General features: G+C 44.2%; 3 protein-coding genes across 6 annotated transcripts in view; 1 reads left to right on the top strand and 2 right to left on the bottom strand.

Moving 5' to 3' along the window:
* Positions 1-18,394, top strand: part of CCNYL1 (cyclin Y like 1) — a 32,160-nt gene extending 13,766 nt beyond the window's left edge. The window contains exons 2-10 of the mRNA XM_021399701.1: positions 323-397; positions 2,123-2,157; positions 3,618-3,718; positions 5,102-5,137; positions 5,888-5,939; positions 7,954-8,073; positions 9,987-10,153; positions 13,695-13,857; positions 16,636-18,394. Coding sequence (XP_021255376.1) covers positions 323-397; positions 2,123-2,157; positions 3,618-3,718; positions 5,102-5,137; positions 5,888-5,939; positions 7,954-8,073; positions 9,987-10,153; positions 13,695-13,857; positions 16,636-16,752 — 866 coding nt within the window. The 3' untranslated portion in view covers positions 16,753-18,394. The remainder of the gene's footprint in view (positions 1-322; positions 398-2,122; positions 2,158-3,617; positions 3,719-5,101; positions 5,138-5,887; positions 5,940-7,953; positions 8,074-9,986; positions 10,154-13,694; positions 13,858-16,635) is intronic.
* PLEKHM3 (pleckstrin homology domain containing M3) overlaps positions 8,664-25,515 on the bottom strand; it is a 137,296-nt gene continuing 120,444 nt past the window's right edge. For all 4 annotated transcript variants that reach the window (XR_002439610.1, XR_002439612.1, XR_002439613.1 and 1 more), the window contains one exon: positions 8,664-8,885. The gene's annotated coding sequence lies outside the window, so the exon portion shown is untranslated. The remainder of the gene's footprint in view (positions 8,886-25,515) is intronic.
* Positions 21,915-25,515, bottom strand: part of FZD5 (frizzled class receptor 5) — a 7,988-nt gene continuing 4,387 nt past the window's right edge. Inside the window, exon 6 of the mRNA XM_021399931.1 lies at positions 21,915-25,513. Within this exon, the coding sequence (XP_021255606.1) occupies positions 23,798-25,513 (1,716 nt within the window). The 3' untranslated portion in view covers positions 21,915-23,797. The remainder of the gene's footprint in view (positions 25,514-25,515) is intronic.

Raw genomic sequence — 25,515 nt, 5'->3', positions numbered from 1 at the left:
CATAAATTCTGGTCTCAGTAAGGTTCTGGCTTTCTGCCTGGTACTGAGCGCAGGCCCCACATCCACCTACCTGCCCTGGCTTGGTTCTCATGGACACCGTGCACTGCTTCAGAGCAGCATGGTGGTAGGAATGAGTCCAGGCTTTTTTTCAGAGGTGGCAATGCCAGATTCTTGTTTATCTTGGCAAAAGAGAGGTTTTTGCTTTAGCTTACTTTGTGTGTTTCTGATCTTGATTCCATCGCTGCACTTGAGCATTTTAAGGCTGGATGAGAACCTTGCAGTAATCTCAGTCTTCTGTTGATGCCCTTTCCTTTTCTTTCAGATTTAGCCTTGGAATCCAATCCATCTGATCATCCCAGAGCAAGCACAATTTTCCTGAGCAAGTCTCAAACAGATGGTAAGCAAAGTTTTTTTCCAATTAAAAAAGTGAGGATGAAAACAGAAGAAATTGCCTATGTTAATTACATACCATGAGAACATTTGAATTATTTCAAAGCACAGGGATTAATAATTTTGCACAGAAAAGTGTCCATAGGCTGTTTACACAACGTTTAAAAATACTTGTTGTTTTAAAGACTTAAATATCCAGAGATTTCAGAGCAAGGTGTTCGTTCTTCACAAATGGAACTCAAGCTTCAAGCAGTAATGTTGGGGGTTTTTTGTTTCATTTTGGTTTTTATGACCAAGGACACTTAAAAACATCTTTTTAAGTTAAAGTTTTTTTAAAAAAAAGTTTTAAGTTAAAAAAAGTTTTATGTGGGGAATTGTAAGCCTAAGCCATCAGTCCTAATTGATTGCTTTTGCATATATTGTTTGAAGCTGTATGAATAGCTTCAGCAGCATAATTATTCTTGAGTCCTGTTTTAATTATGTGTATATATTGGGATTTTCAGTTTCCTTGTAGGAACAAAAAAAAGGGATCCTGCAGATCCCTTATTTAAATCAGAAAATCAGTTTTGAACAATTACTATAGCTATACACCCAAAATACTTTTAAAAGCAGAGGTTGTTGCATAAATAAAAAATAATTCTGACAACACTAGGACTTGAAGCTGCAACTAAAAAGGAGCTTAAGATAATGCTTATGTGCATTTTTTAGTTAATTCTTGTTTGAAGCATTTTTTCTAAGCTAGTGTTGCACTTGGAGAGATGGAAAGCCACAGTGTCTTGTACCTCTGAGGAGCCTCCTCACAGGGAAGTAGCATTGTTTTGGCGGTCTGTCACTTGCAGTCCTGCTAATACTGTCATTGTGAGTAGTGAAATCACTTGTATCAGCTTCACAGTGCTCAGATAATCTCTGAGCGGAAGAAAGGGGCAGTAGTGTGATTCATCAGAAGAGATGGTACAAAAGAAGCGCAGGCCTGTTCTGGGCGGGCTTCTAATGTAAGAGAATGTGCCCTGCTTACAGGTGGTAATTGTCTAAGGCCAGCTTTTTGTGGAAGGGGTTCAATCACCTGCCCAGACTGGTCACACGTACAGCTTGTTGCACTCCTCAAACTACATGCCTGCAACTCCCACCTCTCCTTTAACAGCACAGTTTTGCTTCTCTGATGCCCTTATAGCTGAAAGTTATTCCTTGTCTCTTTTTTTTTTTTTTAAGTCTGACACAGTTTGAGATGGTCAAATAAAGGAGTTGCAGTTATCTGATAATACCTGCTTGTACCTGCATCTTCTGTGTAGTAAGATACCTTTTTACTTTCTGCTGTCCAATAGGAGGAGAGAGAGCACGTATATAATGCTGGACATCTCACTTTCTTCATGTGTGTCTGGCAAAGCCAGAGTGCTGCTTGATATTAGACATTGTCTACTCAAACTATCTTTAATCTCGTTTTTCATGATGTGTAATACCTTTTTCAGTGCTGAGACGCTTTCCTCTTAGTGCAGCGGGTAGTTTTCCAGAGTGTATCTGTGGATAGCTGGAAGTAGTGCATCATTTATTAGCTTGATAAAACTTAGCATTTGTGCTAAAAAAAGTCACTTTTCCAGAGACCTAGCAGTGAAATTAGAAACTTCTAATGCTCACATGCTTGAGAAGGCTAGATTAATAGAATAACTTTATTGAATGTAAATCAGGATTGCGTTTTACAAACTTTTTGGTTGATATTCTTTCTCCATTTTTCTAGTGCGAGAGAAGAGGAAGAGTAACCACATCAACCATGTGAGTAAAACTCAGAGGTAGCATACTGCTTAGGTAATGTGAGCATGCGAGATAAAGATAAATTCAAGAAACAGCTACAGTAGTGTACATTTCAAAACAGTAAAGAATAAAATACAAATCAAACTATCTATGTTAGTATTTGAAACAGGAATAAAACTGAATTAATTTCTTAGCTGAGATGACAAGTCTTAAACGACTTGCTCTTTGAGCATCACTGTAAGGCTTATTGTAAGAAATGTATTCAGCATGAAGAGAATTAATGAACTAATGGTATCATCAGCGTGAACAAATGATAAACCATTAGCTGAAAATGTTCTCCAAGCTTCTTCCACACATTAGACCTTTTTCTTTGGCACATCTTAAAAAGATATAAAAAATGGAATGTCATTAATAAGTGGAGACTGAAATTTTTGACTAGTAAGGCTAGGAATGGAAGTTACTAAACAAAGTTTAAAAACATTATCCAGCAGAAATGTCTACTGATAAGTTACCGGTAAAGACAACTCTATTTCAAGACTATTGTGTTTAGTACAATTATGAGGTTATGTCTCCCCCCTCACCTTCCCTTCCAACTCCAGCTTCAGTCTGCCAGCACCAAGGTGAACTGTGATTGGATTGTTTTTGCTGGCAGACTTCAGCTGGAGTGGGAGATGCTCCCAGGCAGCCATTACGCTTTGAAGGGTGACAGCCTTTTCACGTGGAAGTCTTTCAAGTTTTTAGACAGGGCATTTAAAATGATGATGGCAAAAAGAATTAATCTTCAATTGCTAGATTAAAACTCTTCCCTCAGTTACGAGGTTCTAACCTCAGTTCCAGGCTAAAACTGCTCAAGGAAGCCTGACTTAGCGTTACAATAAGGTAGGAAAATTTCTTAAAGTTTTAAATCTGTGCATTAGGTGATGGAACATAACAGTCTTTATTTCCAGACTCCAGGTACTTAGCAAGATGTGACTGAAGAGAGCAACATTAGGAAAAAAGGTTTATTGTTTTCTAAAATGGAGTAAAACACAGCCCCAAGAGCAAAGTTGTTTCTACAGGGAGAGATGCTGGATAACCAGAAGACATAAAGGCGTAGGATATGGTATGATGAAGGGAGAAGATGGAGATACAGGGAATTATAAGAAAATATAATGGAGAGGAAAGACTGAGACCTGAGATCTGACAAGAATGCAGTAGAGGAGAACTGAGAAAATCAGAGGACTTGCTACTCTAACTGCAGATATTTCTGCTGAAAATTACTCTTCTGAAAATGTTGTATATTGCAAGAGGTGGCTTATAAGCATATTTTATACAAAGGGTGTTCTAAGGAACTTGATGGCTATGAAGTAGCATGCATGTCAGGAGCATTCATCTTCAAAGACCTCAGTAGCTACTTCAGCTTTAAAGACAGTATTCACTGTCGTAAACCAAGCTTACAGAATCAGTTCTTCATGAATTTATTTCCTGTTCTTCTCCCATAGGTTTCTCCAGGACAGCTTACAAAAAAATACAGCTCATGCTCAACAATATTTATAGATGACAGTACGGTCAGTCAACCTAATCTTAGAAGCACAATAAAATGGTAAGAACCATTTGTTACTGGTAGGGACCTAGTAAGACTGCAACATCTGTTTGGGATTTTGTGGTGTTGTCTATTCCAAAGCCAGCCATACAGCTGAGCGATAGGAGCACAGCTTTGCTTGCTCAGGTTGGTCATGGAAGGGGTGCAGGAGTCTGGGTAATTGCAGACTACTGAAGTGGGGTGGTGGTGGTTTTTTTTTTTAAAGCTACAGAGCTGATGTGTTGTTGTATTTCAGATTGGTTGTCATACGCTTGAGAACCAGAACCAGTGCAGAAGTGTGTCAGCATGTTGGGTTCTAAAGTGTGTACTGGGAGGAGTTCAGGGATCAAATTGTAGATCTTGGAAAACTTGAAGTGGATTTTGCAGGAAGTCTCAGGAAAAGTTGTAGGACTGTTTGCTGCCTGCTAGTGGTGTTAGTCTGCCCTCTAGTTGTGGATAAAGGTAGGTTGTTGGCTTTGGTTTTAGTTCCAGTATGCCTGCTTTTTCCTGGTGTATTTGTTACTTTGGGTAGTTGAGATAATTATTTAGTCTTTTTGGTTCTCCAATGGAAATGACTCTTTTATTGTTGGTTACTACAGAAACTGTTCTTTTCACATAAACTATTCCAGCTGAGAAATAGAGGAGTACTCAAAGTAAAAGGAAGGTACAGCAGCTTCAGGCCCAGAAGGCTTTACTGTCTTAACAATTTAATAGAGATTGGAAATACCTAAGATGATTTGCTGCTTTCAAATTGATTTCAAACAGGTATTGAGCATGTCATTTGTATTTTGATGCCATTGCCATTTTTAAGCATTGCACAAGTGGCAATAGGTCAGTGCTTGTCCATGATGGCTTTCTTTGATGACGGTATTCCTGTTGTCGTTACAAGAATGGGAAATTTGGCCGTATTCAATGAGTGTCAGCTTTGTTGCCTGACTTGACTCAGCAGAGACTGAATCCTCCTTGGATTATGCTGGTATTCTTTATTTTGCTCTATTTTTAGACTTAGACATATCCTAAACTAGATAGCAAGAGATACAAAGTTAAAATATCAGGGGAGTCTCTACAAGGGTGTATGTAACATCAAACAGAACTGTTACTATACTTCAGTTGTGAATAGTCTGTGTTTTCAATAAATATCACTTAGTTGCAGTGAAGGTATGTGCTTAAAATTTGGTATCATTCTTTCATGGCACAAATATCTGTACCGCATCTAAAAGCAGTTTGGCTGGCAAATCTGATTTGAGTAGTTTCTGTTCAGGCAAATACATATCAGAAATGTGGCACAGGGTACTCAGGAATGTGAGAGGTTCTGAATGTTTTGTCCTGAACAACAGCTTTTGCAGTGGAATAGTCTGCACAGAATATGCTTTAAGACTTCTCTCTCCTTTTTTTCCTTTTTAGTGTAACATTAGCAATATTCTACCATATAAAGAACAGGTGAGTAAACTCCAGTTTTTTGTTTTTTTTCTGAAACATAACAATTTTATTTTTGAACCAGGGTTATGGCCTTGGTTGTTTCAGGAGCAGCTAGTTGTAACTTAAAGGAGTTGAAAAAATCTGGAAACTTGATGATGTATCTGCCTTCTCTTTGTACCCCTCTTGAGTTGATACGTAATGGTCGGTAAAACACCCATCCAATGGCACATGCTGCTTCAAGAATGAAGCATAAGAAGTCAAAGCAGAGAGAGGGAGGGAAGTACACTTAACTCACCACAGAACCAGCCTTTGGATTTGGTTTGACTTTTCCTGAGTACAGAGGGACAGATTAGTTTTGATGTTTGAAGGAACGCTGTGTCCTGTGTACAAATAAACACTGCCATTACAGCTAATTACAGCACATGCTTCAAAACTGCAGCTGCCTTTCTAAAATAATAAGTGCCATTAATGAGATGGTGTCACATTTTAAGGGAGAAGTGCACTAAGTAGAATATAAACGATGGCTTCTGTATTTGGAAATTCAGTTGGACTTGCTGGTGAGAACATGGGTTTGTTGTTTATCTTGTTAAATATTCAATTGTGAGATCTCATCATTAAATGCTTTGCATAAATGCAGTAAACTCTATTCATTGTTCTAGGAAAAGCTGAACTATAAGAAATGTTCCTTTATTCTTCAGTGAATAGTACTTTTTAGTGGAGCATAGCATTACCGATGAAGTCTTGGTGTTAAAACAGGTTTTTACTTTGTAGAGATTCAGACAGATCATTGGATATTTTTGATGAAAAATCTCATCCTCTCACAGTAAGTATATCTTTTTTGAGCTTCTGCGTATCTGTTATTTTTTAACTTGAATTGTAGAAGTTACAAAAATGTATTAGCACGAGGTCAGAAGCAAAATTATTTAAAATTACATCTTTATATAGAAGGTACAGTGTAGATGGTGTCCTGTGGATTTCTGGCATCAACTGCACTGGTCTTTCTCAACAGTGCAACATATGTTTTTCTATGCATTATGTGAAACAAAAATAGATGTATTTAGAGCAAGCATGTGCTAACTAACTCATGTATATTTCATATGAAAACCGTCTCTTTTCTTTTCCTCTTTTAACAATATTTTAATCGGTTAAAAGTCTTTCCTCTTTGGTAAGAGGAACAGTAGGTACGTGCCTAACCATTTAAGATTGTAAACAGGAATATTTACAGGACTAATTACAAGCAGTATTTGTACAAAACAGTAAGTCTTAAAAGGCAAAATTTTAAAGCCAGCATGGTAATGCTGCTTGTACTAACATCTAGGAGCATTCTGTATGTGATTCTAATGTGACTGGTGCTGGGACCTTTTTAGATGGTCTCTAGGATGCAAAGCCTGACAGTAGTGGCTAGCTCAGGAGCAGAGTGCATGCCTTGTCCTGTGTGAGCATTGCAGGACTGCTTACTTTATTTTGTCTATCATTTGAAATGAATTTGACAAAGCTTTAAAAATTGTTTGTTCCGTGACTTACCAGAGTGAAAGCAGCTTAACTTAGGTCACCTCTTTCACTTATTAATAAACAGCTGTTAATAGACAATGATACATTTAAAGTTTTGGTAGAGGTTCATCCGTAAACAGGACCTGTTGTGCAAGGAATTATACATGTTAATAAATGTAACTGTTGACCTAATGAAAATAATGAACTTCAGGAAAAGAGCTTTATGGAAGGTTTCTTGTACACTGTTGCACTTCAGCAGAAATGCCTGGTCCCAAACTCTTGCATCTGCCTGCATCAGCTGATTCGCTTTGAGAATTATTTATGAAAGATGATCTCATAGCCATTGTTCAGGCAATCTATTTCTTTTATTTAGCATTTATTTAACGTCTTTTGATCTGTTCATATTGCTTATCTCCTATTTATTGACTATGATTGGAGGAAAATCACTGTATCCTTTAGGGAACAATTAAAGGTTTCTTCTATTATAGTTCAGTATACAGACAGAAATACAGTAAAGACTATGCATCGTGCTTATGAGGGGAAAAGTAAAAATTAGTTTTTAGTGTCTACGGCAGTAGGGTTTTGGGCCTAGCACCCATAGTTCCTTTAATAATTAGCTGCACACGTTGTACTCTAAAGATTTGGTCACAAGGAAGTCCAAATCCAGGTAACTGTCCTGGCTCTGTTGTGCCTCGCTGCAGAAGTAGCAAACTTTGCATTAGTAGCATCACAAGGCTTAATCACAAATATTGCTATTAGTCTTTTCCTCCTCAAATTAAGTCAGCAAAAATGCACTTTCATGTGCAGGTACTTCTGCCTTGTGGCCAATTCCAGTCTCTTTTTCTGACAGATTTTTAGGTCTAAGATCATTGTTAGGTTTCTGGAGTGAGAGCAGAGTCTTTCTTTCTGGGGCCCTGATATCGCTTAACAGTCATTTTTAGCATTGCTTTTACATACTAACCTGTTTCTAAGCTTGTATTCTTTACTGTATGTAGAAACAGCTCAGCATCACATCAGAGTTGAATCTGACTGTTCATTACCTTTGTTATCTTCCTGGAATTTTTCAAGAACAACTCCTGTAAAGACTTTTCATGCTCTTTCCCATTAGCTTTACAGATCAAAATAGTGTTGATAACAAATATATCACCCAAAGCTATTGTGGTTTTTTTGTTTGTTTCTAATATTGATAACATTGCAAGGCTATTCATTTTTTTGTATGATTTTGTTTTGCCTCTTACTGAGATGGGAAGCATGAGCTTGTGCCTGGTGAGAAGTAACTGTGTATGGCTGTTCTTTTCAGTTAATAGTAAGACAAACTTTCAGTAACTCAGAGGACTTTATTTCAGCGGGAAGAAGTTCCGGATGACTACTACAAGCATGACCCTGATCACAAGCACATCTACCGCTTCGTTCGGACGCTTTTCAGCGCTGCTCAGCTGACAGCTGAATGTGCAATAGTGACACTGGTAAGAGATGCTTGATTACTGAGTCTTAAGCTTTTGGAAGGCCTTTTTTCCCCTCAGTGAATGAACAGGGCTGAACTGAGATATTTAATTACACTGTGTCATGAAACCATGTTAATAAGGAAGACACCATGCAACAAGTTCATTAGAAAATATTTCCAAGTAGTTACAGAAGGGGTTATCTTAAAAGGATCTTAGCTTTCCTGTATTTGAATATGTAATACTTAGTTACTTGTCCAATCAGATATTTGTTAATTTCATAACATATAATTCGCTGAAGAAGCTTGAGAAAGGCAGAACATGAGATACCATAAACAGCGGGGCATACTAAGATCAGACACAAAGTCATGTTTTATTGCTGTGGTACAGAGGGCAGGTTTGAATTTGTATTAACTGGAAGAGTGCAAATAACATGCCCTAAGAGGTTGAGAATCAATAGTGCAGGAATTCCAGGAGATTAACTTCTCTTATTATTATGTCTTTCAGTCATGGACACCTTTCTGTCTGCCTCCTTTTTCTTTTTTTATGGACCCTTTTCCCCAGGTGACGTGGAGAACAGTAGTAAGAGAAAATAATCTCACTAGAGTCTACTGTTTGCTTTCCAAAAGTGAGATGGGTTTAAAAAATACTGATCATTTTATTTATGCGTACACATGTTTGTATGCCTGCATGTATGCCTACACATACACACAAATAAATACGTGAAGGGAAAGGAAAAACACAACCTATATAATCACTGCTTTAGAAGATCTCTCAAAATGTGCTTTGTTGCATACTAGACTTCAGTCTTCACTGTGGCTTGTCTGCAGAACATTCTGAAAGAGAAACAGAAAATAACTATCACCAAAAGACAGTGTGGCAATTAAGCAGGCTAAGTTTCTGCTTTTCCAAAGACATGCGAGCAGTTTGACAGAACATGATGATATCCCAGGCAATCTCAACATCTAAAGTATTTTAAAAATCAAGTTGTTTTTTAAAGTGGACTTTACCACTAGATGGCTCTGTTACTACAGGAACACTTTTAGTCCTCTTGAAGGCTGCAAGCAAAAGATGGGAAGTGCAGGGAGGCTCTGGTAAATAGGGGTTGATGCTGCCCTTAGACCTGTACAACAGCTTCCTGCACCCACCAGGGTTATCTGAGGTTGCACTGGGACCTTCGACCAGGTTTAGGTAACGGAACAACAAAACCAGGAACCTGTAGCTCTTTAAAGTTGTGATTCTGAAGTGCAAGTTCAATGGCTGCTCCAAAAACAGTGCCTCCTGTTTTATTCTCTTGGCCCATGACATCAGAGGTGGATGTTAGTGGTATGGCAGTAGAGGCTGAACCTTCCCACTAATATCCCATTGCATGTTGTTGCTGTGTGACAGACGGCCACAGAGGGGCAGTCTGATGAAATGGCATCTGAAAGGGAAGTGTAAATGGAGTAAAGATGTGTTATTGAATTCCTCCACGCAGAATAAACACCGCCCAATGACATTTGTCGATGCTCACTGAGCATTTATGGAGACCAAACAGTGGGTGTGAGCACAGTGAGGTGGTGGGTAGTGTGTTTCAGCAGTAGCAACAGTGGGTCACCTCTGCTGGTGCCAATCACAGCGCACAAGCTCCAGTTACTTGCTGGAGAAAACGCATAGCTCATGGTGGTGACTGCACTGAAAAATAGTATTTTGTAGCTGAGAATTTGCTCTATCAAATAGTGTTGTTGTGCCCTTTGTATCTTCTGTAGTTTCCCTGGAAATAAATAGGAGGCATTATTTTTGGAACGACCTACATAGTTATCACCAGTAATATCTTTTAGATACTTAATGATAATGGGATAACATAGTCATATTTGACTGGTGTGTTTGATCAGAAATCAACTCCAGGTCTTAATTCCACATGTAAAACTGTTCTGCTTTTTTTTTTTCCCTAATAGGTTTATTTGGAAAGGCTTCTAACCTATGCAGAGATTGACATCTGCCCTAGTAACTGGAAGAGGATAGTCTTAGGAGCTATTCTACTGGCTTCTAAAGTCTGGGATGATCAGGCTGTTTGGAATGTGGATTACTGCCAAATACTGAAGGACATTACTGTTGAGGACATGTAAGTTGCAAGTTTTTACAAATCTACAGTGTTTTCTAAATAGCAGTTTTCATGATGGTGCCATATTGAATGTCTCTCCCTGGTGCTACAGGATACGCACAATTCATCTCTGGTGTCAGGCTTCATCACCTCTTTTTAACATAGGAAACTATGGTTAAACTTTCTTTGAGACAAATCTTTATTATCATTTCTAACTACTGAGGTGAGCAACTTCAAAGTTAGTTTTCATTAACATTGTTCCCCCAGTGATGAGCCATGGGACTTGCTGCTTTGCATTTACAGAGATCTTAAGAACCCAGTTTTTAAGTCTTATCAAAAATCTTCTTGGAAAATAAAAAATATCATCTCATTCCTTACCCTTTTTGGTTAGAGTTAGAAAAATCGTAAGGTGAGCTGTAACTTGTGACTTAAGTGTCTGCTCCTGCATCCAGTCAATGCATAAATATTTCAAGGTCTGAATTCTCAGCTGATGCTCCTGGATGACAAGCGTCATTTCTGTTGCTATCTGTGGCTGTGCGTGTGGCATCCAGCTACTGCTTTGGGTCCTCTTCTCAGGTGTGTTCTTAGACTTGCCTACAATGCTGGGAATGAGATTCCCAATCGTACTACTGCTTGTTCATGTAGAGCTGTTTCTTGTATGTATTCTTGTCTCAGACACAGGTTCCAGTTTTTTTAAATCTTTGGAATCTGCTCTTTTTTCTTGATGAACTCACCTTTAAGCCCTATACTTTCTGCAGTTTCAGAGGATCTGCTCTGCCCCTCATTGGCTTTAACTCTTTTAGCCAGCCTCCTTCTGCATTGCCCTTAGAATGATTGCGGTAGAAATACTAGGCTAGCTGAGTATCACGCTTTCTGGCCTTAATAAACTTCATTAAATACTGTGTGTTTTTGAGTTTTATCACGCTATTGTGCTGTGATTGACTGTGTGTCCAGGCCTACATCGTACAAGTCAGTTCTAGTACAGGAGCAAACAGGCAGTGGCAATTTGCATGCAGCGCTGGTAGGCTCCCTGTGTCAGATGTTCTATCCTTGCCTGAAGTTTTCTTCCCTGGATTCAGCATAGAGCTAATGTTTAAATTACAGTATTTACGTAGGACTCCTTAGTAGGAGGAATGTTCTCTTCCTTCTAGATTTCAGGGAGGAAAAAAATAACTAAAAATGGGGGATTTTTCTGAACCAAAACAGTTTTTTCTTTTTGAAATTATTTTGCTTTGCAAGCAGCAACAGCAAACGTAGTATCTTGTTTTATAGGTACCCCTTGTCTGGGAGTTCTTTGTCTCCAAAAGCAGGGCTATACCAGCCATGCTTTCAGGAAAGCATAATTAGTGATTTTATACTATGCACATCTTCACTCAACCTGGCTCAGAGCGCTTATCTCTCTGAGGAACACACTTGAAGCATTGCTACAAATAGCTCTGAGATGGCTGAAGTGAGGTCAGCGATGCTGGGAGTGCCAGGGTGTACATCTTGCTCTTTTTGATGTCTCTTCTTCTAGCCCTCCTTGGGACAAATCAAACTGATAGCACTGAAAACATCTGTAACAAGCAGGATGTTTATTCTCTATTGCTGGTGCCAGGTCTCCTGAAATTGTTGGTACTTACATTTTCAAAGCAGTGATGGCGGTAGGGGGAAAAAACATTTTAGGCTGCTGCTTCTCCCCCAGCTTGGATATTTTTTTCTGTAATCCCATCTAATTGGAAATGGTTTCGACCTTTGAATTTAGGTGTGGGCAGAAACTGCACAACTCCCTTCTAACAGTGGCCAGGGTACCCAGCCAGGCCCCGCACTGCTGCAGCAGGGCAGAGTTCACTTGTCCCAGATTAGGTAATTTTACCACAGTCAGAACCCTGGAAAACTGCTTATAATACTCAGCAAAACTGAGTTTCAAGGTTATAGTATTACCTTCAATTAATGGTTGGCACTATACTTAATTGCCAGCTTCTGTAATTCTAGTTTTGTGGTGGTTTTTTGTTGTTTGTTTTTGGTTTTTTTTACTGAAAAGGGTTCTTGGTTTTACTTACTTATTCCTATTGGAGGAAAAAAATCAAAGGAAATTAAACTGATATTTCTAAGTCATCCTTTGTCAAAACTTGCTTGCTTTGATGAGAGTGAATCCATAATCACTGAAAAATTAACTGCGCAGCTGCTAATCTCGCTGTGATTGCTTGTTAAGGGGACACATGCTGTTCATTCTTTCAGACACACATATTTGTAAATAAAGCACAGGAAACGCATGGGAATTATGCTTTCCCAAGTTTTCAACCACTATAAATAGACTTGTTAATCCAATGAAGAATTGTATTTTTATACAATTAAACTAGCGTAGTGAGTACAAAAGGGGCAGTGAAGAGCATTTATTCTCAGGATAAATCAAGCGCTGATCAGCTGATCATCAAAACATTATCTGATTTACATTTCTATAGGCTTGTGACCATATGAACAGGAAATTAATTTTGGCACTAAGTTCAATGGTACTCAAGTCTACTATACTAGAAACAAGCACAAAGCTGCTATTGATATTGACACCCACCATCCAGTACAGGACACAGCCTGGATAGTTCTTTGATTTATTTCCCCCTTCTCATAGGTAAAACATCCCTTTTAAAAGCTCCCACTGAATTTGTGCCCCTTATTTCCTGGTGTATTTGCAGTTGACCAACCTACAGAGTTGTCAAATTCTGTAGATAAAGGTCTGTTCCCAGTAGAACAATCACTGGGTGGTTTGGGTACCTCCCATTTCTACCAGGTTGACTTGTTTATTTACATCAGAAAAAACTTTTTTTTTTTAGCTGACCACAGTACAGTGGCTGAAATGGCCTTTTTTTTTTTTGTGGCACAGCTCTTTCCTCACTTTACTCCAAATATTTTGCCCAGTGAAAACAGACGAGTGAGTAAAAACAGACAGTGCCCTTTAACACAGTACTTTGTTATCCTCCCTAATGCTATTGAGGAGAAAATTCCTTTTCCCACCTAATGCTGCTTATTTATTTATTTATTGGAGATGAATCCATGTTGCTTCAAGAGGCTTTTTTCTGTGAGATAATAGCAGCAGCTCTTCATAGATCCATTTGTTGCCGTGGTGATCTGCCTACTGCTTTTGTTAGTCCGACTCTACTTCAATAAACCCCCTTCCTGTTATCGGCCTGCTGAAAATGTCTGCAAGTTCTTCAGAGCTAATAAACAGCATACATCATTCCTTTCATCTGATCACTATAGTGTGGGGCCGTATGAGAGAGTGAGAATGGCGCATGAATTGTACAGCTGCACTAATGGAACTCCGAAGAATGAGCCTCCTGGTCAGCCCCGCGAGTGCACGACAGGGCACTACCTTTCTCTCCCAGCTGAAAGTGCCAGGACCTGAAAGCTGCACCTTGTTTCGAGCACCATTGAATGAACCATCTCTTGAAACTAATAATGCAGGCCTCTCGATGACTAGTTCAAAGTTACTGGTTTTACAAATTTTACAAACAGTTGTTCTGTTGTTTTTTTTTTTTTTCCCAGCTAAAACAGTATTTTTTCCTTTGTTTTCTGTCTCTCCTAGGAACGAGATGGAAAGACACTTCTTGGAGCTACTGCAGTTTAATATCAATGTTCCTGCCAGTGTTTACGCCAAATACTACTTCGATCTTCGCTCCCTAGCAGATGACAATAACCTGAGCTTTCTGCTGGAGCCTCTTAGTAAAGAGCGAGCACAGAAACTGGAGGTAATAATGGTCTGGGGTTGACTGAGCAGGGAACTGGTGTGTGTGTGTGTCTGTATGTAGTAGGAGCATCTGTTGCTAATCATAATAAGTGGGGGTAGAAAAACTAAAAAGCTTTTAGATTAGCATATTACAGGCTGATTTAACCCCTTTCTAGCTGCAGCTGGCACTTCTAAAACCATGCCTACGCTAAGTTAGTTCTCTGAGGAAGGTCTGGACAAATGATGGAAGTCTAGCAGATCACTGAAAAAAGTGGATGTTACATGAGGAACTGCAGTTCAGCTAGGCTACTGAAGATCGAAAGGATAGTGTCATATGTAATAGATTGTCTGTCTTTCCCTGCTCACAGTCTGTATTCCAAGCACCAAGAGACAGTCACACTTGGACCTTTCTAAATACTACCAGCTGAAGGGTTTCCCACTGCATCCCACTGCACAGCTGCTTTTAAATTTAGAGGGAGTGCTCTTACCGCTCTCATGGTTTAATAAACCATTTGTTAGGGAGACAGCTGCAGAAATAATGTTTCTTTTCACAATCTTTAGAACCTCACCTTTCCAAAGAAATATTGTTTTAAGACAAACTTTTAGAATAGCTGCTTCTTAGGAACACTTCAGCATGTCCAGAGGAGTGTAAATACAGATGACTGGCCCTTTTTGCTAATTGGAGATGGCTGCCCTGGTGCAAGTCCCCACAGCGTTCTTTCACATGGAGGCTTCATTTTAAAGAACTTAAGCAGTGCCAAACTTTCTTCCTAGTTGGTGGATATATGTAAGTCATTTTGAAAATACCTAAATTACGTGGGCTCCCGGGCAGAATTTTCCTGTTGATTAAATGCAGCCTTTCAACCGTCAGTTGACAACTGTGTGTTTTTGTTGACCTTTCAACAAAGGCATTAAACGCAGGCCCAGTGTACACTGATGCCCCATTCAAACAGGGGTGTTCTGCAGGATTATTGGCTTATATTGTTCTATTGTCCACACCTCCAGTAATTCTGCCAAGTGCCAGTTTTTCTATTTCCACTCAGAGGTGGTTGAACTTTGGTAATAAGCATGATCCCTCCTCGTCCTTTGGAATGATAGGTATGATATGCCTACAAATTCCTCTATTCAAAAGTGAAGCAATGCAACTCTTCTGCTTTCTCTCACCCTTGTTACTTGCACTTTAAGATAACACTGTCACTAATTGTAAATGTGGTTGTAGAGCCGTTCACACTCCACTGGAAATTGTTTACTGAACTGCTCAGAGCCTATGGCATAAGCGGATGATTTACAGGTTGTAAGCCTGTTTCTTCTTTGCTAACATTTGGGGGCTTGGTATTTAAAACCAGAGTAATTTTCAGTACAGCATGTGATTTGCCGTAACACGCTCACTAATGTGCATGTGTAGGACACTTTGGTTTTTAATTCTAAAACGTGATTAATATTTGAACCGTTTACTGAACTTTTTAATTCTACCTTTGTGTTAGAAGTATGTGAGGAGCAGATTGGCGCCCCTGTGAAGCAGTGAATTAGTATTCCAGGGACTGAAAACTGATTTATAACATATGGGTGACTGGGGCTAAATATGTCAACGCAGGTTGCCTTATGATTGATGTGCTAGCATTAAAACAGGATGGAGAGTCTGTCTGGTCTTGCACCAGGAGCTCATACAGCCAGTGTCTTAAAGAATGCCACTCTTGAGCCAAATGCATGCCTCCAGAAGGTCGGCAGAAATAAATGTAAATAATTATTTTAAAATACACTTAGGGGTTTATTCATGCTCAGAGTGCTTTTTCACCTTTTGAACCTCCAGAACGCTGGGCTGTGCTGAATGGGTGCTGCCTTAAAGGGAAGGTGTAGACTTGTAGCTGATTGTAGCACTCTGAAAGTTTGTCTGCTGATAGGTGGTAAATTATTAATGGCAGTAAATGTTCAGGGCTGAAATTCAGTTCAGCCTTTTATTACTGGCATCCTTGTTTATTTGCACTGATCGTGTCTGAAAGCTTCAGTCAGAAATGGGCTTTGCAGGGGAGGACACGCATCGTTTTCTGCACAGTCGTGTTATAAGGGAAATAATTAGGCTGGTACTAGGAAGGCTGCACTAGAATAAAGGCAGCTTGACTAGCTAAATAAGCAGAGCAGAGGTAAGCCAGTAAGTGGCTGAAAAAAACAGTTAAATACGAAGTTGTCCACACGTGTGGATACGTAATAGCTGTATTAATGCCACAGCTATTGCTGTGCCATTGAGCAGAGAGCTGCCCTCCCTTCTTGACCTGTTCATCTGAGTGGTCTTTGGTGGGAGAAGCAGTCTGGAGGAGAAGGTGTAGAGAAAGTAAAGGGAAAATAGAGATCCTCATACACCTCTGCTTTCTGGGATCACTTGCACTGAGTGACCAAGGGCGGGGTTCTTGAGGGAGGGCAGAAACCATTTCAGCCTTGAGCCTTTTCCCTCATAAATGCTTATGTGCATTTTTGTGACCTAGCTACTAGGTACAATTTGGAACATAACTTGCATGAACTCCTAAGTCTGAAATGGATCCAAGTTTTCCATTAGACAATGAGACTCGCCTTTTTAATGTCTTGATTCCTAATGGAAAAGGTTCCTGATAGCATGAGGAGAGACCCCCTTAATATTTTCCTTCCGAAATAGTAGTTCTTTACTGATGTTCTAGGTAAAAGAAAGCCAGTAGTATCACAGCTACAGAGTGCCTGTGCTGTCGGTATGACATTTGTAAAAGCTTCCTTGAAATGTTCCAACTTTTCTAATGTGTACTTTCCTTTTGTTTCTGAATGTGATACCCAGGCTATCTCCCGGCTGTGTGAAGATAAATACAAAGACTTGTCAAAAGCTGCTATGAGACGATCTTTCAGTGCTGATAATTTAGTTGGTATCCGCCGTTCTAATGCCATCCTCTCCTGAGGAGAGAGAAAGGTGCAGCACCATGAACCAGCGTCCACACAAATTGGAGGAATGCCACCACTCCATGCACACAAGCCAGCGGTGATGGTGTCTTCCAGCAAAAGGAGAGGAGGGGTAAAAGTAGCCAAGGGAGCCCAGAGCTTGAGGAGCATACTTGGTGCAAGACAAGATCTTTGTCAAATCAACTCTCTCCTCCTTTTTAATGTATCCAGAGATGCAAAAACAAACTTCTCTCCATCTTTTCCCCACAGATGTTTGCTTACTATGTAGGCCTATAGCTGTGAACTCTTGAGGTTTTTAATAACAAGTAGTTTTAAATTTTAGAATTCAAACACTAACCACACGACTATAGTTACAATGTTCTTCCCTCCTCTCCCCTGTCATCCAGAGTCTCACTGCATTTGTATTTCAGGTCAATGCGGTGTTAAAAAACAAAACAGAACGTGGGACTCTTTAAAGTATCAAGCTACTCTGGAGCTGAAAACAATAGCCTTGATACTTGTTGATGGTTTTTCCCTGGTTTGGCTACTAAAAGCTGCTATTATTGGTGATCTGTTCGTAACCAAGAAGCTGCACAGCAGGAAGGAATCCCAACTCTGCACCAACTTCACTCCAGTAGATTGTCAAAGGACTTGGAATGTTTTGACTGGGGGCAGAGAGGTGGTTTTCTGTATTGTTAAAATATATAGGGTCCATGCTGCATTTCTTGTGAATTATGGTGCTTCTCTCATTTTCTAATACTTATTATTGCTCTGGAAGAGACGCAATCTGTGTATTTTTTCTGAGGCATTGAATGAGAAAGTTGGTCTGGAAATAGCATCACCATCCCCAACAGCGTAGCAATCCAGTGGTGAATGGCATGTGTGCAGCGCTGCTTCTCGAGTTCTACTGCCGATCTCTTGTGCTATATACAGTGGAGTTCCTAAAGCTGATATTGTGCATCCATTTGGCTCCCCTTGAGTTTTTGTTTCTTGGGAGGGATTTACAATCATGGTAAGATAGAGTTTGAGAATCTTGGACTACCTAATAACCAGGTGGATTGAAAAAATTTGTTTAATTGAAAATTATCAAATATTTCTGTAAAACATTTTTTTCCTCCAAAGTGAATTTTATCTTGTGCAACTGCTTTTGAGGCTTGAGGTTTTGTTCCTTCTGAGACTTTGGAATGGACCTTACTTTCAGGCTCTGAAACTGAACTCTAACAGGATAAGTATTACTAGACTCTTCCTGTTACAAGTCTTTGTAATATCTTCCCTTCTTGGATCCAAATAGATTCTAGGCGGTTTGTCCTAGGAGCAGATCTCCCTCCAAATGGCACAGTTTCTGTGCACTTCATCTTCTAGCCAAGGTCCAGAAACTCACGCTGAACAGTGAGTCCACACGCTTTTGAGAGTGGGAGGATGGGGGTAGGGAGAGGGGGTCTGAGTGTAATAATCGGTCTGGCTGCACTCGGCCATTAAAACTATGCATACTGTCCTTTGAGGTATGCAAATATGCCAGCCCCTGGCTCTCAAATCCATGGAACTTGGCACTTCAGGTATTGATCACAACTGAATTTTGGAAATAATGCTACATCTTCAGGTGGTTTTCCTTTCTCATGTTTGTATTAAAAGAAAAGCTAATAAACTCTATTTTAATTAAAGTTAAAGGTAAATTGTGTGTTCTGTACAGTTGTCTGATTTCATTCCCTCTCTATTTGCTGCTGTGCAGCTTCTTTCATGTTTGAGAAGGGGGGGCTGCAGAATCGATTTGCATTAAGGCCTTCCCTGTCTCTTATCTTCCCCTCATGTTAATTTTGCTCCTGTTCCTTGGGAATGTCTCCAAAGCCCGCAGCCGAGGTCACTGGGCAACTGTGAGCTGCTGGCTCTGCAGCATGGGCTGGGGCCCTCAGCTGGATGAGCAGCAGAAGCCTTCTGTAGCTGCCTAGCTTTTTCCACTTGTTGCTTGAGTTTGGAATTTGACAGCCTGCTGCAACATCTAATCATGGACAGTTTCTTTGCACTTAAATGGCTTTTAAGTAGGGCCAATCTGTCTGGTGGTAATTGGATGTTTTTAAGTCCTCCCTTGAGCACTAAATAGGAAGCTACAAGCGACCAGGTGCCTTTTACTTTGTGTGGCCAGTCTGCAATTGCTTCACTGTAGGCTGGCACATGGTTTCTGCAAATGCAGCTGTTCAGCTCTAAGGTGCTCAGCAGCAACTTGTGGCAGTCATTTACCTTCTTGTCAAAGGAGGGCAAGGCTCATCCTGCTGCTCTGGCTGTCAGGTGAGTGATAACTTGGACAGCAGCACTCTTAGGAGCAGCAGGTTTCTGGAGAACCTAATTTTGCCTAGAACTTCAACTGGTTTTTCTGTAGCTTAGCCCAGAGCACTTTGTCAATAGGATTTTGATCTGTCCATCAGGTGCCAAATAGAGTCTGCTACAGTGTGATTTCTTAAGAGGGTAAAATAGCAATTCCCTTTAACATTCTGGGCCATCTGAAAGAGATCCTGGAAATCACACCTACAGCATTTATTAGGTAACCAGTATGAAGCAAAACTTTTAACGGAGTGCAGTTGAAGAACAAAGATAGATACTATTTCAGAGGGAAATGCATTTGGTGGGGTGGGGTCTGCTGGGAGCTGAGCCATGCTTTATTTGTTGGCAGTACTTTTCATACAGAGACAAAATGAAAAAATAATAGTATCAGAGCTAGAACGCTGGCATTGAAGTGAGCATTACCTACCTCTGCTCCCTTGGAGGAGCACCCAGCAACAGGACCGGTGCAGCCTGTGATGAGAACGCTTGTTTGTGAATAGTAAATCGAAGGTGAGGTGACCTTTGGTTGCATTCACTCCCAGAGTAGTACCGCTTAACCGGTAGGAAACAGTTTGCCTAGACAATAGCTATGTCATGACCCATCAAGAGTAATGTGAGCAGCGTGTGCTAAGAGGTCCATATGGGCAGCAACTCACTGATGTGTTTCTGGGCTACGTGATGCCCTTGGGAGTCAGAAGGCCTTTCTGTTTGTGTATGGGGAATGCGTGCATTTTGTTTCGAAGGGAACTTTACGAGAGCTACTTCAGCGTGGGTTTGGCAGTTAAGAGGACAGGCACTTCAGAGACTGAATAAATGTCAAGACTATTGCTTCTGGGTAAGAGTATATGCATCACGAATAACCTGAGCAAGCAGAAGAGGCCACAAGAGCAATCGAGGTCAGAGTTTGCAGGGGGGATAGCAGCTGTGTGGGTGCTGATGGGTCAGAGCCCAGAACGAGGCGGGCTGCTGCCTATGGCCCAAACTGCTACTTCCCATAGTGCAGCAGGGCTTACGCCTGACTGTTCACAATGTTCTCTGAGAAAGAGGCAAAATACGTGGTGTAATGCTGTAGTAGTGAATATAGTGCACTGCTGTCCTAACACGCTCACATACGTACATGCAGTTTAATAGCTGGGTAAAGCACATGGCTGAACATGGGCTAGTTTGCTGCCTTAGGGAGCAAGGCATTTCCAGGAACAAAAATACCGCTTTGCCTCCTGCTCCTGTGATAAAAAAACCCCACCTGCAAGGCCAGGAGATCCCTGTTCTGTCAGACACTGCTTTCCCCCACACCAAGTGAGGCTGAATTCCTGCTGCGCTGCACTGGTCGGTGCCAAGAGAGCCTGCACCTGCCTTGAGGGCAGCCTGAATGGGCCAAATGGGACACAGAGCACAGGTGTGTGACACCGTGCCATCAGGGTGGGCTGCGTGCGGCTATGCAGGAGCAGAGTCCTGCAGGTGGCTCACCAACAACCGGCTGTAGCGATAGCCCTTCTCTTGCTCAAAATCGATCTCAAGGTGGCAGCGGATGGCAGCTTTGTCAAATCCGTGTTTACTGAGGCGCTGAGAACACAGAGGCTTCTCAGGAAGCCTTGGCGGTAACCCTGCTGCCAAGCGGCCATTACAGCTGGAGACGGGCAAGGCGCCTTCAGCACCTGGGTGAGTCCTCGTGCTGAGGTGGTGCATGCCCACACAGCCCCACAGCAGCTGCCCTGCACAGGGCAGGCTCGACTGCTGGCTGTGCTCTGTCCGTACCCAAGCGCAGAGGGTGAGTCACTGCATTGCCGGCTCCATCAGTTTTATCATGGGGCACTGGAATGCTGCTTTCAGGTAAGAGATCCTATCTAGTGGGACCCGTGTGTGCCTACACACCTAACTAGATAGCAGAGTCCTGCACCATTAGTCACAGCACAGCCAGCTTAACCCCTTGCTGTCCTCCCTTTGTGCTCTTCCTAGCACAGGAGAGTGTACAGCAGATGGCAACAAGGACCCTTAAATCAGCACACAACATAGTCCTTAGCCAAGAGCTGGCACATGCTAAGTACCAAAGGGCAACTCTTCAGCGCTCGATCTCAAGGCAGAGTGAGGGACTGATACTGCGCAAACTGCAAAAACACCAATAAAAGTTGATGGTTAACTGTCTTCCACCAGGAAGGTGCGACCTTGACCTGCCCGGGAGTGCTGTCAGCAAAGCCAGGGGCGGTGCCAGCAATGCCCCCGCTGCCAGTACCCTGCAGACCAAACTCACTCCAGAGCTGGGTGGGCTGCTGCCATGGGCCGGGGGGTGCAGCCCTGTGCTGAGAGCAGAGCTGCACAGGGCTTGGTGCTCTCGGCAGCGCGTCCGCGCGGGGCTGCTGCAGTTGCCTCCCAAGTCCCCGCCGATCCCTGATGATAAGAGGACAGCACAGCCTTCCAGCACGCTCCTCCCCTTTCCCCACAGTAAGGTTTTGTGGTAATTATTAGGTTAGCATAAGCATATGAGCAAAGAAAACAACACACGCATCTTTTTCCTCATAAATAACTAATCTCTATACTTCTCTTTGAATAAAATTTCTTCAGCTTTTCACAAAATATAATACAGTCATATAAACAAAGTTGAAGAGCATCAGTAACCGACAATGCCAAAACAACGTGTCAGTTACCCACAGCACGGGGGCATCCGACTCCGCACCTTGCTCTGCCTGCAGCGCAGCGCTGAGGCTGGGGTCAGCCCCAGGCTGATGGCACCAACCTGTCCCTAGGTCAGAACAGAGTGGCCTTCAGGAAACTTTTCAATAGCCAAGTCTGCAGCTGAGTTTGGATTTCCTTTTTTCCTTTAAAAAAAGTTTTACACAGTCAGATACTCTTAAACAAAAAACCACCACCTTTGCCATGGTTTTGTTCATTGTATTGCATGGTGTGTTTAGCTGTATCTACAGAAGGCACTATAGAAAGAGACAAGTCCAGCAAGGCGTGGGTTGGATCAGGTCGGAGCTATTTAATGCCCGGGATTACAACACGCATGTGCCCATAGCGCCGCGCCTGACCTGCCCCGCGCTGAGCACACACCTGCCCGAAACCCGTATCAAAGTTCACCCCAGCTCCTGTACGTACAAAACAGCTATATACAGCTATTTACAATTTGTAACAGAATATGGTGCAATGCTGCCCAAGGTGAAGTACTGCAACACACCAAAGCGAGCCAACCTCTGTCGCAACAGTGCCTGCAGCTGTGAGAGGGTCCCACGGAGCACTCTGGCCCTGCAGTGCTCTGCACACACGCCATGTCCTGGCACCACCTGTATCAGCGGGTGTGCCACCCAAGGGTCCCTCGCTTCCCAGGCTTTGGTTTTAAAAGGGGTGGAAACCTCCTTGACTGAAGTGGTCTGAGGGTGTCGAGAACAACCTGGGGCCCCAGTAGTTCCACGGGAGCAACGCAGCTGGGTCGTGGTGCCATGCTTGGAGGGGGACAAAAGGACTCATATAATCATCTCCACAAAGTTACATACGTGATCCCCATTTAGGGCAGGGGAAACCAGACCAAACCCCCAGGTTCTTTCACAAGCAGGCAGGAGCCGGCTGCCGCTGCATCTCCGCAGCCCATCCCTGCTGCCACTCCCCTGCCCCACTCAGCAGGGCTGATGCATCCCCCATGTCCTACTGACCGAGGCTCAGATGTCCCCGGAGCTTAATGCCTCGCGCTTTCAGTGCCCTGCTGCTGCCCAACCCTGGGAAGAGAAGACGGCTGTGGTGCAGGGGAAAGTGTGAGCGTTCTGCTGACTATTCCTGAATTACCTGCTTGGTCCCGAGCCTGGCGCTGTCTGACAGGCACAGCTTCCAAAAAGGCAGCAAGGAGGACTGGAGCCAGCTGGCGGCTGACCCCGCTGCTTCCCAACACATGCAGCTACTGCCTGCCTCACAGACCCCCCACACACACCTCCTGCTGCAAATACACATGCACCATGCATGCCAGGCTGAGCCATGATCCCTGCCTCGCCCCAGGCAGCCCGCACAGCACTGGGGAGATGCCATAAATTCAGCTGAACGCAGGAGCGCAGAGCATTGCCAACCCCTTCCCAAAGTGCCAGAGCCAATAGTGCCGAGCATCAGCCCTGCCAGGGAGCTGGCATGCGCCTGCTGGAAGCACGGGGCTTCTGGGTCCCAAGCTTCTTAGCAGTGTGCCAAGCTCTGTGTGGGCTGGCAGCAGGACTTTCTTGAGCCCCACCTGTCTGCACTGACAGCACTCGTGCAGCTCACCCCCCCTGCCTCTCAGCCTGGCACCCAGACCTGTGCCCAACCTGCTGCCCACGCCCTGTGCCGGGGCCACCAGCCCTCTGCCTGGTGACACACGGGATGCCCCTGACCTGCTCTCCTGACTCCTCTCATGCTCCCCAGCTCCGGCAAGCAGCTCAGTTCTAGCGCTGGCGATCACTGGGGACAGGGCTGCCACCAGCCATGCCTGTCGAAGCTCTCCCCCTCGTCCTGGCAACAGCACGAACCATCCAGAGGCTGTGGGGCTGCTGCCACCCACGCAGTCCACGCAGCACCTCGTGGTGTGTCCCAGCTCACGGTGGTGTTGGGCTCCCAGCCCCTACATTGCTGGTGGCACCTCTCCTGCCCTGCCTGGGGCTGCGCTCGGTCCTGGGCCGCTCCGCTCTGCCGTGGGGCTGGGGTCGCGGGGTGGCTCTGCCGCCGCTCCCTACACTGCAGCACTGCGTCTTTGCAACCCTTTCCTCCCTCTACGGTGGGGTCACCGCGGCTCCCTCCGGTCACACATGGGACAGCGGGACCTGCTTGTGGTAGGAGGCCATGCTGGGCAGCACCGTCCTGCCCACCAGTGCTGGGCTGGCCTCACCGTACACGGCGGCACCCGCCGGCTTCCTTGGCCAGCAGCAGCGGGCCGTGAAGCGCCGCCACGACTCGAGAGTTTTGCCAGACCAGATCCAGACACCAGAGGTGATGCCCACCACGAGGCACATGAAGTACTTGAGCATGAAGACGGCGTAGTCGGGCTTGGGGCGGTGGGGGTCCCCTGGGCAGGAGCAGTTCTGGGCCTGCTCCCACGCCTCCCGGTTGTGCTGCTCATAGATGTAGCAGGCAATGACGATGGTGGCGGGCACGGTGTAGAGCACGGTGAAGATACCGATGCGGATCATCAGCTTCTCCAGCTTGTCAGTCTTGGTGCCGCCCTGCTTGATCACACTGCGGATGCGGAACAGCGAGACGAAGCCAGCCAGCAGGAAGAGACTGCCAGTGAAAAGATACACGACCAGCGGCGCCAGTACAAAGCCCCGCAGATTCTCCAGGCTCTGGTTGCCCACGTAGCAAACCCCGGCCACAGGGTCCCCATCCACGGAGCTGAGCGCCAGCACAGTGATGGACTTAGCACTAGGGATGAGCCAGGCAGCCAGGTGGAAGTACTGCGCATAGCTCGCGATAGCCTCGTTGCCCCACTTCATGCCAGCTGCCAGGAACCAGGTGAGGGACAGGATGACCCACCAGATGGAGCTGGCCATGCCGAAGAAGTAGAGAAGCAGAAAAACCACGGTGCAGAGTGCGGGGCCCGTGGTCTCATAGTGGATGTGGTGGTGTTCGGGGTCGCAAGCCACACTGGCATGTCCCGCTACCAGCCGCACAATGTAGCCCACGGAGACGAAGAGGTAGCACGCAGACAGGAAGATGATGGGGCGCTCAGGGTACTTGAAACGTTCCATGTCAATGAGAAAGGTAGCCACGGTGGTGGAGGTGGACAGGAAGCAAAGGATGGACCAGAGGCCGATCCAGAAGGTGGCGAAGGTCTTCTCGTCCTGGGTGAAGTAGGGCTGGTAGCAAGGCATGGCGCAGTTGGGCACCTGCCCGGTCCGGATGCGGTTGTACAGCGGGTGGGACTCCTTGGAGATGGGCACCAGCGGCGCCTTGCACTTGCAGGTCCGGCTGCAGTCGGTGCCCGGAGGGTGCTGCCTGCCGCTCGGCTGGCTTTTGGCTGCGTCCTTGGCCGGGCGCGTGGGCTTCCCGAAGAATGGCGGCAGGGTGGTGGCCTCCGTGCGGTTGTAGCCCATGCACAGCTCCTCGGCGTCCCCCAGCACGGGCAGGCTGTCGCAGCTCATCCTCTCGGGCCAGGCAAAGCCATACTGCTGCATGATGGGCGAGCAGCCCGCCTTGGCCCGCTCGCAGACGGAGCGGCAGGGGGGCAGCGGCTTGGTGTAGTCGGGCAGGCAGATGGGGGTGTACATGCTGCAGAGGAAGAAGCGCAGGTCCGGGGAGCACTGGATCTCCACCAGCGGCCAGAACTGGTGCACCTCCAGCCCGGCCTCGTCCTGCGTATCGTGGTTGAACTGGTTGGGCATGTAGGTGAGGTTGTAGCCGATGCCCTTGCACATCGGCACCGTGATCTCCTGGCACACCGGCGCCTTGGAGGCGGCGCGCCCCGCCGCCGGCAGCCCCAGCAGCAGCGGCAGCCCCAGCAGCAGCGGGACCGGCAGCCCCC

The sequence above is a fragment of the Numida meleagris genome, chromosome 5 (assembly GCF_002078875.1).
Source record: "Numida meleagris isolate 19003 breed g44 Domestic line chromosome 5, NumMel1.0, whole genome shotgun sequence".
Taxonomy (NCBI): Eukaryota; Metazoa; Chordata; class Aves; order Galliformes; family Numididae; genus Numida; species Numida meleagris.
Note: the sequence above shows the minus strand (reverse complement) of the source record. Positions and strands in the feature narration are given on the sequence as shown.